Raw genomic sequence first — 13683 nt, forward strand, 5'->3', positions numbered from 1 at the left:
TTGCTCCCTGGCATTGGTATATTAGTTTACTCTTTTCTGTTAAAGAATCATAGGATCACAGACTGGTTTGGGATGGAAGGGATCTTAGACACCATCTCAATCCAACCCCCTGCCATGGGCAAGGACACCTTCCACTATCCCAGGTTGCTCCAGGCCCCTCCAGCCTGGCCTTGAACACTTCCAGGGATGGGATATCCTCAGCTTCTCTCTATGCCAGGGCTTGGAAAAGTATTTTTTTCTCTTTTCTGCCCCCAAAGTCAAGCTGTAGAGAAATCATTCTTGCAGCTTGCACGGACAGCCAGACCAAGCTTATCTCGGTGGTTCTCAGCTCAGAGACTGTCACTGCAGGACAGCAGTGGCTCTCGAGCCCCAGGTATCAAGTCCCCAATTTCTTGCTTCCCGCAGTGCCTCCGGTGATCCGCGTCTACCCCGAAACGCAGGCGCAGGAGCCGGGCGTGTCAGCGAGCCTGAAATGTCACGCTGAAGGCATCCCTAATCCCCGAATTACCTGGCTAAAGAACGGCATTGATATCATGCCAAAACTATCCAAACAACTATCGCTCCTCGGTAAGAACAGAATTTTGATTAATTAAAGTATTGTAGACAGGGATTAAGGAGGATTATTTTGCACTTTAAACCAGAAGTTCTTGTACTTTGCTAAGCCACAGTTGTTGGAAATCGTGTTATAAAACCCCTGTTCTTTCTTTTTATCTCTTTCTCCTGTGAATTTCCTGGGAAATGCACTATTGATTGATGTAAGTGGTAATTGCATTCTGTTCAAAGACAGCCTGCCTGTTTCTTCACTGCCTTGCTTCTTGTGTACAGCACAGCAGAAAAGAAATGCATTAAATTATTTGTTCAAGTCTAAACCCACACTGGATGCAAGTCAGCTTAGAATCAGTCTCCCACTCGGCCCTGCTGAAGGAATGGGGCTTTTAACTCCTCTAGATCCCTATTTGAATGAGGATGCAACAGGTATAGCAAAAGGCAAAAACATTTCTGTGCAATTTTCTGTGTAAAAATATTAACTCCATCCTCAACACATGTCCCAGTCTTGCTTTGGTAGATTTTGCCCTTCAGCTTGTGTTGGTAGCACTGGTATTGTTGCATGACACATACAATATCTCAGTGTTCCAAAGGTTTTAGGCATTGGTCCCACTGCAGGATGCAAAATGGTAAGAGGAACTGTAGAGAGACCCATTTAAACCAAAGTTTTTTGGTGATCTGATGGAAAACACTTTGCAAAATTTAAGTTAATTTTTCTTCACTAAAGCCAAAGCACTTTTCTAACAAAAAGAATAAATAAATGAAATGTAATTTATCGTTTGACTTGAGATTGTTCTTTGTTCTTTTCTGGTGTGGAGCGTGTATGTGCTGATGGAAAGGAGCAAGACATCAGCTCCCATGAGAATCCCCAAAAACCTCTAGTCAAACAGGGAGAAAAGCAGTGGGGTGGAACCACCCTGTCGAGCCGTCACTGGGTGGCAACTGGAAGACAATTAAGACAGGGACAGCAATTAGCAGCAGTGAGGAGCAGCAGTGAGGTTATGAGTGTCTCTCTTACAGCAAATGGAAGTGAACTTCATATCAGCAGTGTTCGCTATGAAGACACTGGTGCCTACACCTGCATTGCTAAAAATGAGGTGGGAGTGGATGAGGACATCTCTTCCCTCTTCATCGAAGATTCAGCAAGAAAGACCCGTAAGCTCAATTTTCCATGTATTTCTTTCTTTAAATAGTGTTGGAATATGATGGTATACATGTAATTTAATAGTTCAGGCTATTGCATGCAGTAAGTTGGATCTTACATAACGTAATGACAGTTCTGAATGCACTTTTATCAGAGGATTGGACAATTTTTGGGGGTAGGAATCATGCCTAGAAGGTAAAGTCTTCTCCAGGAAAACGGTGTCTTTCATGTGCCGCAAGTATACTGTGTGTGTGATGGGTAACAGCTTTATTGGAGTAACAAATTGGCAATAGTTTCAGATATCAGGGAATCCAAAATGTAATATTTTGTTGAATTCTATAAATCTCATTGATTTCTGTACAAGACTTCTTTTGAAGCCAGTTGCCAGTCAAAATTCTTGAATATTTAGGTGTCTGAAAAACATTTTGATTAATATATTCATTTTACCTGTTTTTACATCACTGACTGGCAAAATAGGTTTGCTCAGTGTGAAATTATCTTCCACCTCAAAGACAAATACTCTCCCAGCTCCTCTTCCCATATCTCCCATAGGTGTGCAGCAGTGTTATCTTGACCACACTGACCCAAAAACATAATTGCTGAAGGAGGTGATCAGTTTTCTCACTAGAAAAGTTCCCGAGGTCTGCTATTTCCTAGTTCTGCCTTCTTAACTGCCTGGGAGATTACCTGGCTTTATGATGATACTAAAAGTCTAGGTGCAAATGGGATTTTTGTTGCTTTTCTAGCTGCTAATATAGAGCAAGAATTGAAGCAAAGTTACCCATAAATATGATCTTTCAAGAAAAATCTTAGGAAAATATATCCTATTCCTCATTAACTAGATTTATGTACTCTTGTTAATATTGGTCATTTTCCCTTGAATACTTGAGCAAGGGAAATTACAGTATGTTGAGAAATAATTGGATCTATCTGGAACAGAAATTCAAATGCAGGTGTACTTTCAAAGCTTCTGTGAATCCTGAAAGAATGCAGTTGCATGGAGTTCCAAGAGACAGCACAGCCAAGGGTGCAGCTGCTGTAGCTGCAGTCTCAGGCTTCTTCTAAAAGATGCTGGTGGGCCTGGCAGTGCTGGGTTAATGGTTGGACTCGATGATCTTAGAGGTTTTTTCCAACCTTAATGATTCTATAATTCCATATTGTGTTTCCTCACTGAACCTGCACAGAAAACCACAGGCTGTACCATACCTGCAGCTGCATTTGAAGGTAACAGCTTCTCTTTAGTAGGTCATTGATCTTTGCACAGCTGCCTTCATTTCAGGAAGGATTTTTCCCATGTCAAAGTTTCTTAATTGTCTCTAGAAGGAGCAAATGTGTTTAGAACTCTCTGTCTTTCCTGGTATTTTATTTCAATGAATGTTACAAAATTTTCACCAATTAAACAGTTCATGTAAACATGAGTATTTATTCAGTTACTTGATACAATGAAAGTTTTGACATTGTTTTGTTGTTTTTTTCTTTTCCTGATTATTTTCTGGCTTTCCCAATATTCTGATGCTGCAGTTGCAAACATACTGTGGCGAGAGGAAGGTACTGCAGTAAAGTTCTTTTGTCGTAGTGATAATGTGCTTGTCTGCTTTAATAATTCCATGATGGGCCATTCTCCACTGACTTGCCACTAACCCTATCAACTTTCACAGTCACCAGATTAAGTACAGACCAGACTTTTAAAAGCTAAATTATTCAAATAAGAGATGTCACTCTTGCACCTATTACTTCTTGCATTTTCCCACTATGAAATAATAGATGGCCATAAAATATATAAAAATATGGATTTTATATATACTGCCAGAAATGTGAGTAGCCTGAGATTTTCAAGCTGCATTAGCAATCACACAAGTGTCAGAAGTGCTCCCAAAATTGCCATAATTGAACAAGTAAGGCATAAATTCAATATACTGCATTTTTAAGCAAGCAATTTAGACTCTTCCTTTTCAGTAGCATGTATTGATGTTTGTAGGTGCACAACAAAAACTGTGTTCTTGACTGTTAGGCAAAACAAAAACCAAACCACAACAGGTTTTCTTCCCTCCATCCTTTGAATCAATGCAGGGTAAAGGTTGCCCCATTTCTCCTTGTTTTAATTGGCAGTTAAGAGCTTTAGTTTGGTCAAACTTAGTGTGCCCTTCACAAGGTCAACAACTGTGTATCTTGGAAGCAAAGTAAAAAAAACCCTATTCTGAGCAGCTAATTGACTCAAAGAAATCATGGAGGCCCTTAAAACTGCCTCATTTTGTACAAATTGTGACTTGTGCTGCCATAATTTCCAAAATACCCAGTAAGAAGCATCATGCAACAGCCCAAGGCACTCTCACACAGGTTGTCTATCTGACTCTGTAGACGTGGAGCCCAAGTGGGTGGAGATCCTGGAGGGCTGGGGGCAGGACATCCACTCCCTGGAGGAAGGTTCTGAGTGCAGATGTAAACCAGTTCTTACAGCTGCCAGCTGCCTATGAAGCAGCTGAGACCTTGGTGTCCTTGAAGCTGTGTGGGAAAGGTTTCTGTGCAGTGACAAACTGCTCCTGGCCATGTCCCCCTGCCCCCTGCAAACACCCAAACTCCCTCACGCCGCTCCTCCAAGAAGGGCTTCAGGCTCACTCTGCTTTTGGAGAGTGCAAAGCCCCTTTGTAAGTAGTGCCTCCAGGTACTCCAAATCAATAGGTGGGCTTTCAGCAGGAAGTTTTCTGTGTAGCTTGGGCTTGGCACAAGGTGCCAGGGCGTGGTGAGCACAGCAGCCTGGGCCAGGTGTGCAAACACCTGATGCACACTGTCAGTGCTACTGTTGGCCACAGACTCATACAGCAAATACACCAGTTTATTTCTGAAATCCCTTCCAACCCAAGTCCAGTGCAGCTCTCTGGAGGTCAGAGAGGTGGCTCAGTCACCTAGGAGAGCTCCCCAGCACTTCTTTCTAAATACCCACCTGCAGGTTCCTGGTGCAGGGCTGTGAGGAGTCTTCAGTGCTGACGCTGCTGTAAATGGCATTATGGGCACCAGGAATTGCTATTTCCCTTCTGCTTGGAAATGAAATCTCTCATGCATCTCATCAGCCCAGAATCACCTGCACGATGCTCCATGGCTGTTTACATACAGTGTCCCTTATGCCCCTTTTTAAAGAAAGCAGTTGGACAATCCTACCAGAGGTAGAAGTAGAGTAATATTTAAAGGACAGCTGAGAAGTTGGTTGCAGAAAGTCTTATTATAATTTTGCTAAATAGATGGACTTACTGCTTATCAGCCTTGCACATTTTAAATGAAAGTATGAGCAATGTTGAGGCAAAACATGGCCAGATCTGTTATTGATGTTCCTAAACAATTCAGTATCTGTAAAGCAGGTTTATTACCTTGCTTGTGTTGTTCTGTAGTATTTGATGGGCATATTCTTTCAAGAATATACTTCAGCAGGTGAAATCTTGGCACAGAGAAAGCTGGAAGACAGGAATAGTATTTTTGGTTTTACATTTTTAAATATTCTTTACTATGTTCAATTACCAATATTAACAAATGCATTGGTAGATTTGAGCTCCTTTAAAGATCATCTCCACAAGGTCTGGAGTAATTAAAACCTTGGGAAAATGCCTAAACAAAATATGTTGTAGAACAAACTTTTGCTGCAAGTCAAACTTTTAACACAAGTATTTGATAATTTTAAAAGTCAGTCTGTCAGTTTGTTCTCAAAACCTTTCAGACCATGCACAAGCAACACCTCAAGAAATGAGTAGACATAGGGCAGCCAGCCATTAAACCTGGGGCTGGAAGCACATGCAGTATTTACTCAATGTGCAAATAGGTTTTAATTTTGTCCAGAGAAAACCATGAGTAGCCCAAATGTAAAGCAGAGATTTTTTTTCATGACAGTGTTCATTTCTGTAGTGAGCATTGCTTACCTAATACCTGGAGAAAAGGAGGATTTTGTGCCAGCAGGCAATCGGCAGTTATGTGAGTCCATGCACTTAAAAAGCTGAAAGCCTTTTCAGTACCAAATTTAAGTTCTAAAATATTTCCAAATATTTAGATTAAGTTGAGGAAAACTATTTAAGTATCAGATCAGAGTATTCCATAGTGAAAAAATTGCCCTTTGATCTCAAAGGAGGGATGTATAAATGTACACTGAGGGAGGCACTGTATTTCTCAAATAAGCTCTTGTTGATATCGGGTGTCCTCCCAATGTTTTGTTGGGCTTTTTTTTGTTAGAGCCAGCTTCATCTGGAATGGATCAAATAAGAACTGTTATGTTTACGAAACACTCCCCATTCTTAATGGGCTTTTTTTATAATAGGGATATTTTGCTATACAGATGAAGTATTTTGCCTTTTATAATGCCTTTGAGTTTTGAACTAGTTGTGTCATCTAACCTGAAATGTCCTCAATTCAAAAGGAAAAAAAATTTTTAAACTCCTCAGTAGTCCCCCAGTTCCCAATTTAGTACCTGCCTCGCCGCACTACTATAAAAAACACAAAATACTTTCTTGCCCACCTCTTTACTGAAATAATTCCCAATTCTCTGCACCAAGGAGTTGCATCAGTATAATCAAAAATTGAGTCTGTTCTACTGATGTCCATGAGATTGTTTAGGATGTATCCCAGCCAAGATTTGGTAAATGTTTCACAAATCATAATAAAACACCTAGTATATCTAGTAAAATCCTGCTTGGTCTAAATATCAGTATGAAGATGAATCCCTAGGGAAAAAAAAGTAGTTTAATTTAAACTGACAAACTTTTTTAAAAAGAGAGTAAGTGAATGCTCTCAGGAATTTGTAGTATATTTTAATCAGTCTGCAAAATAATCTTGGACTAATTTTACTGTAAAATAAGTAGTAGAACTTGCCATGTCTCTGACTCTAAACCTGTTGGGGTAAAATTTTTTATCAAAGTATTTTGTGGGTAATTAAAGCAATTAAATACACCCTCATTTTAATAGGATCATTAGACAAAAATCACGCTACTCTTGTGCATGCAAATAATAATAAGCATCTTCACAGTAGTCATAATTGCCTGCCTGTTTTCACTTCTTAGGATTAAAATCCTTTACCCATGAAATGTCAGCACTCATTCCAGGCAGGGTCAAATTCTGCCCTCTGATGTGTTCATCAAATCCCACTAAAGCAGGTGGGAGTTGTGTGGATGCTGGGAGCGCAGGTTTTGGTCCAAAGTGCCCGAATGAAATGTATTACCAATATACCTGGGGAAAAAATAGCCCTTAGTCCATGAAATAACTCTCAGTGGAGCTTTTTTCTTAAATGCATGATCCTGCCCTGTGCAATCACATTTGAGGACCACAGCTCCTGTACACACCTGATGCCCTGACTGGGGGATTTCTGTGCTATGGTTCAGAGACTCAACTTGAACCATGTCAGTGCAGCAAACATCACATGCTGACACATTGTTCTCTGAAGCTACTTAATTGGCATCAAAAGAAGGGGGCTTAGCAACAACAACACCCTTCTAGCCTTACTAAATACAATGTGTTTTACAAAATTTTCCAAAAATGCATTTATCCAAATTATCCGTATTTTTACTGTCAAATTTTCTGTGATTAGATCTTAATCCTGCATACAGTTAAGAAATGTGAGATACTCTGTCTCTGTGAGCAGTACTTAGAGCTACCACCACAGGACCAGCAAAGGCAATTTTTAACACTGAACACTGTTTAGAGCCATGGAATGGGGACTTCATTTCTCCATGGGAAAAATTGAATTAATTAGAAGATATAAATTGTAGCATCACCATATTGTTGGCAGATAAAGTTCACTATCAACACTGCTAGGGGTGACAGTGGTCATTGCAAACACTTACTGGTGGTGGTGTGAAAAAAATAGAATGATTGGATCTTTGAAATTAGAGTTTTTGAAAGGATCCTGAAAAGATCTTGTCACTGCAATTCCATGTAGCATGACAGAAGTGGTAAAACACAATCTCCTAATGGCAAAGCAATGGCAATCAGCCAGTTTTCCAAATCTCCTGGAATGCCCCGGTTGGATAAATGAGTGCTAATGCAATGCTGAACTACTCCACATTTGTGAATTACAGTTTGCAAGATTTCAAAAATGTATTTATTTTGGTGGCTGTAGTTATTTTTTTTTCAGATTGTTTAAGAAAATAGAGAAAACTATATATTTTCATTCATGGTACAGATTCAAAACACTTCCATTTAACATCACAGTTACCAGCAGTCAATTTTCCTGTAACAGAATGATCTTCACTTTAATTTTAACTAAAGCTTGTCTTTCAGTTCTCAAATTATTGTCAAGCTATTTTTAATGAAATCATAGGAACAAAAACAAATTCATAATCTGAGGGGGTAGCAGTGCAACAGAGAGGCTTCTTGGGATCAAGTCCTGTTTTGGTACCTATTTACAAGACCCAGCCATAATCATTTGGGTACAACCACCGCCACCAAGGCAATGCATTTTTGAACGTTGTTGTACCTCTTCACTCCTTGAAGCCCTTGTTGTGACATGAAATTTGATTTTGTGAATGCTCCAACTGCATCCAAATGACCAACTTTTATGTAAGGCAGAATTTGTTTGTCGGGAGAGGAGGACAAGTTCTTTAAAAAAGTCCTAACAGCTATGGATACATACCAAAAAAGAATCCAACTCCTTCTTCTTTATCCCCCTTTAAGGCCTGAGTGTTGGGAATATGTTCTATGTCTTTTCTGATGATGGGATCACTGTCCTTCAGCCAAACGAATGTGAAATCCGGAGACATATCAGGCCCGAAGAGAGGATTTTCACAAGTTATGTAAGTCCTGAACCCAGCAGCTACAGCTGACAGCTGGGAAGCTTTCTCTTAATCTCTTCAAAGGTTGTTATTGCTAAAGGACCTGTTTGCCACAGGGATGTTGGAGCTTGGTGGGCTTCATGCAGCATCCCTGAGGTATAGCATCTTCTCTTGAAAATCAGGGGATCCACATAAGTTCTAAGGCTGACATGGAGGATTTACTGACACGCTGCAGAGAATTTGGTTAGTTATCACATAAGCAAAGATTTTCATTTGTCCTTTTGATCTCTTTACTTATCCATGCCCCAAATTTGTAACTGGGCTTTAGGGAAGGTACAAAAGTCAATAGCAGAGAGATGTGCACATCCTTCACTGGTGCTCCTTTTACTGATGGCTTCATAGGCAAAGAAGTGAGCTACTTTGGACCACTTTCTGCTCTTTGGAAGTGCTTTGCCATGTTAAACTGCAGCAGGGAGGCAAATATGAATGCCCAGAAAATGGTTGTGCCATGAAGATCTTCTGTATCTTCTGCACTGAGACAGACTGCACTGTCTGTGTTTGCTCTTGGCACTTTTTTGTCTGCACTGAATTTACCTAACCCTTGCTTTAGGAATCACAAAGAAAATTTTTTCAGGTGTCAGAAATGTCAAGCACTGGCTTGTAGGCAGTGGAGCTCAACATGGCCAGTGGGATAACATGTGCCTGGAGGCTCTGTGAGGTCAGTGTTCTCAGTGACCTGTGTTATGTACTCCTGCACAGGAACATACAGCAGGCATATCCTCATGAAACTGTCAGTTCTTAAAAAAAAAAAAACACAGGTGCTGAAATACATCCAGAAATGTTTTTTTTATCCACTCCTTTACTTACTTTCTAATTTTTAAAAGGGGAAGTTGAAAATGTGGTTAAAGAATGTGGCTCTTCTGAAAAAAAGGGCTCAGCCTTGATTTCAATTTTGGGAGGAGTGAAAGGCTAGAATCACTGTCATGAGCCCTACAATGGGGTCAAACTCTGCTGCTATGAGTCATGATCTTCTTATGAGTTTGTAGTAAGTATTTTCTAAATTTCAATAAATTTGTGGTTAATACTGGGGTTTTTTTCCACTAGATTTTAATATACCTTGGAAGAACTCCAGACTGATGCTCACTGCAAGGCTAGTCCTTACCATGGACTTTATACTATGAAGCCACACCTAAGCTTTACAAAGACAGAAATCCTGTGTTTCTTTTCTGAAGAACTGTAAATATTGAAGAGGTGGTCCCGGAGAAACAGATCAAAAAGAACAAACAGAGAGGGCACTTAAGGAAATAATGTCAGCACATTGATGTGCATAAGAGGGATTTTTAGCATCACTTGGCTGCTCTTCAGAGACCCCTCTGAGGGATTCCTACAGATCTCCAAGGACACTTCCCTTGGCCTAAGGAGAAATGACATTTTTTTCCTCCCTTTTCCCTTTTGCTATCTTGAATGTTTGCTACATAGACAGTGGCACCAGCCCAATTTTAGGAGTGGATCTACAAAAAAGAGTTGCTTCATTTGCTCACAGAGGGCACAAAAGCAGGTGGAGCATCTGCAGCTGAACCCTGTAGCAGAAAGACTGGTAACTTTTCCCTGCTCCCCTTAGCTTGGGTGGATGCTGCATTGCTGAGGATGAGGAGGGCAGTGTGAAGGCTGGCAGGTGCCTGACAACATGAATGACTGCTGGAAACCCAAGTCTGAACTTTTGTATCATCTTCTACCTTGTAGCATAGATTCCCAGCCTGGCTGGAGGAGCAGAAAGGAAAATGCAGACAAGTTGTTGAGTTTTGTATCTTCAGTTCTTACTCATGTCTCTACCAAGACACTCAGTCAGCAGAGTTGTGCTGCTTAGTGACAGCTTTCTATCCATAATTGTTTCACATGGTGTAGGTCCCTTCCAACTCAGGATATTCTATTCTATTCTATTCTATTCTATTCTATTCTATTCTATTCTATTCTATTCTATTCTATTCTATTCTATTCTATTCTATTCTATTCCATTCCATTCCATTCCATTCCATTCCATTCCATTCCATTCCATTCCATTCCATTTTCTATTGTATTTCTATTCCTCCAGTGCAGACACAATGCTGGCATTGGTTTTTGTTGTACCTCCTCCTTCCCTGAACATGCTCTGATGCAGCCCCAGTCACATTTCCCTTAGGTAGGTTGGGCTGTTAATTAATATTATGTAACATAAGGTCTAAAATCAACAGTTGTGCTCACTGAAATTTATATCTGTTCATTCTCATTTTACCCCATTTCCTCCCCACAGCCTGGTCCCACATATATTCTCTTTCAAATAAAGCATCTTGAGAGAAGGAAGAGTGATGAGGAGTAGCAAACATGCAGAGTTGTTAGTGAGACCAAAAGTGACTTCAAACTCCTGTTCAGAAAATGAAGATGTTATGAAAAATATAAAGCAGTGACTCAGTTAATGTAAATCACTGTTTTTTCAAAGCACAGAGTGATAGTTCTGTTGCTAATAAATGCTGACAGCCCTGCAAGTCTTGATGAACCACAGCATGCTTCAAAAGATCAATCCATAGGCTCTGTGGTTATTTAAATTCAATATAAGTTTGCAGGAGGTCCAGCTGTTTAATGACATTGCATAGAGCCAGGATGAAGTGTGGTACCTGATAAATTAATTATTTCATGATTTACCAGGAAAGAAAGGGGAGAATTATCATCCTAATGGAATCCCCAGGGATTTTTGCATGCAGTTTACAAAGCTAAGCTTCTTGCTGCTCCAGGCACTGACCTTGTAAAAATTAAACTTTCTCTTTTTTTAACCCCTCAGGAGGAGATCTGTCCTAGAATGGAAGGTGAAGACACTCAGTCCTGCCTCTGGGCTTCAGCGGTCAATGTCAGAGACAAGTACATTTATGTGGCACAGCCAAAGCAGAACAGAGTAATGATAATTGATATCCAGACTCAAAAAGCCATACAGGTACTTACAAGTGAACACATTATTCACTGATGACAAAAGACCTGATGTAGGACAAAAAAATCAGATCTTTGCCCAGTGGATCTGCTGGGCAAAGATCTGCTGATCAATAAAGAGCTGGCCTATGTTGCTTTCACCAGTGGCATCACATGGAGTTCAGTGTTCTGTAACCTCACTGTCAGGAATAAACTGCTCTGTGGGCTGGAGATCACAGTCTCAGGGCTGCCTCTGCAGCCAAGCTTGCAGTGAGTCTGGTAAAATAACACTAGGATGAATTCCTGGCTTAGCTGCCTGACCTGGGTTATAAGCAGTTTGGAAAGAATGCCTGGAAATGGAAAAAGCTGGTGTGGATAAAATTCAGACAGAAATTGGCCCTTGATCTACTGGCTATAAGTAACAGCATAAGATGGAGTGATGTCTACCCAGAAAATGGCACCAAACAGCCAAATTTTTCAACTGCTGTTAATCCCCCACTTGATTTGAAGGCAAAGCTGCACAGGGAACAGTGGTGCATGAGAATGCCTGCACTGAACTGATGTAATATTTGTCATGTTCATTAGAGTTACTGTATAAATAACTCTCTCTGGGTTTTTTAAAGTCCTTAGATGTGGACCCTTTACCAACAAAATTACATTATGACAAGTCCCATGACCAAGTGTGGGTGCTCAGCTGGGGGGACATGAGGAAATCATCACCTACACTGCAGGTGAGTCCTTACACTTTGGAGCCTTTGCTCTTCCTGGGCTCAGAATCAGTGGTAAAACACTGGTGGCTGTGGGTTGCCAGTAATTAACAGCATTTAATGGTCTGGATATAAAGCTGCTGTTTCATTTGCATATCCAGTGTGTTTTATTCATCCTTCCTCTGTCCATCCGCAGATATTTTTCCTGCTGTTTAGTTTGTTTTTGAGCAATGACTGTGCCACAGGCTGACAGCAGGGCTGCTTTGTGCCAAGGTCTGTTTTGTTTTAAGACTGGTAACAGAGCCAAGTGCCAAAAAGTTATATAGCAAAGGGCTGGCACCTGGCTGTGAGCAGGACAAGACTGCTGTGCTCTGCAACACTGGTGAGGCACCTCACATCCTAGGTTCAGTTTTGGGCTCTCACTACAAGACAGACTTTGAGGTGCTGGGAGAGAAGGGCAACAAGAGCTGGAGAAGGGTCTGGAGCACAAGTCTGGTGAGGAGAAGCTGAGGGAGCTTAGGGGAGACCTTATCAGCCTCCACAATTCCCTGAAGGGAGGTTGGATCTAGATCCTCTAGATCCTCTCTGATGTAGCAAGTGATAGGACAAGAGGAAATGGCTTAAAGTTATGCCAGGGGAGGTTGAGGTTGGTATTAGGAAAAATTTCTTCACTAATAACTTCCTTGAGTCCTGGAACAGGATGCCAAGGGCAATGTCACTGTCCCTGGAAGAATTGAAAGGACCTGTAGACGTGGCATCTGGGGACACAGTTCAGTGTGGGCTTGGCAGTGCTGGGGAAGTAGCTGGACCTGATGATCTTAGAAGGCTTTTCCATCCTTAACAATTCTGTGATTCTATGAGTGTCTCACAGTAAAATGCAAAAAGGGGTTCTCTAGGGCATGAAGGAAAAAAAGCCAAACCAGGAGAAGTAAAACCCTGGGGACAAATAGTGTTATTGGGTGTTAGTGATTCCAGTGCAGGGGTGCCAGTGATATCCATGGAACTCCTCCATGCTCAGCACCACCAGACCCACAGTGACACTGAGACACAGCACTGCACATGAGTTTGGACAACTAAATAGCTTCCACTTCTAGATCACCTTGGAAGATTTACTCTTCTGTTGACAGTACAGAGAACATGGAGAATAGCCATCTAGTGGGGCACTTTTCTGCTGCTGTATGTTGCATGACAGAGTTTACACCGGTTGATGGATCTTCTTTAATCCATCCAGATATCCCATTCTCTGGTAGTTGTTTTCTGGCACTTGCTGCCCAGCCTTTCTGGAAACAGGTGTCATGTGAATACTCCTTCTGCCAGAAGTGTTTGCTGCTAAGTCTACAATTAAAGCATTCCCCAGCAGGTAGAGAAGAAGGGGGGTTCTGCTTTCTAATCTAAAAAACAACAAATTGGTGTCTGCATTAATTGTGGGGCTACCCAAAGCTTCTGCTGGAGATACTGCCCCATGAAGATGGGATGAGCCATCCCCACCATCCACATGCTCCAGCAAGTGCTGACTGTCAGTAGTAAAGACTGGACCAGCTACTCATCACAGGCAATTTCAGAAAAAGATGCCAAAATCAGAATGGAGGCATGTAAATGAAGGTTT

General features: G+C 41.1%; 1 protein-coding gene across 7 annotated transcripts in view; it reads left to right on the forward strand.

Moving 5' to 3' along the window:
- The window catches only part of FSTL4 (follistatin like 4), a 214351-nt gene that overhangs the window by 186159 nt on the left and 14509 nt on the right, over positions 1 to 13683 (forward strand). For 6 of the 7 annotated variants that reach the window (XM_021549489.3, XM_021549484.3, XM_077786694.1 and 3 more), the window contains 6 exons: positions 406 to 567; positions 1567 to 1701; positions 3212 to 3238; positions 8336 to 8454; positions 11249 to 11398; positions 11994 to 12101. In XM_021549489.3, the coding sequence (XP_021405164.2) occupies positions 406 to 567; positions 1567 to 1701; positions 3212 to 3238; positions 8336 to 8454; positions 11249 to 11398; positions 11994 to 12101 (701 nt within the window). The remainder of the gene's footprint in view (positions 1 to 405; positions 568 to 1566; positions 1702 to 3211; positions 3239 to 8335; positions 8455 to 11248; positions 11399 to 11993; positions 12102 to 13683) is intronic. The other variant, XM_021549488.3, reaches the window with a different exon arrangement.

The sequence above is a fragment of the Lonchura striata genome, chromosome 15 (assembly GCF_046129695.1).
Source record: "Lonchura striata isolate bLonStr1 chromosome 15, bLonStr1.mat, whole genome shotgun sequence".
NCBI classification, from domain to species: Eukaryota; Metazoa; Chordata; class Aves; order Passeriformes; family Estrildidae; genus Lonchura; species Lonchura striata.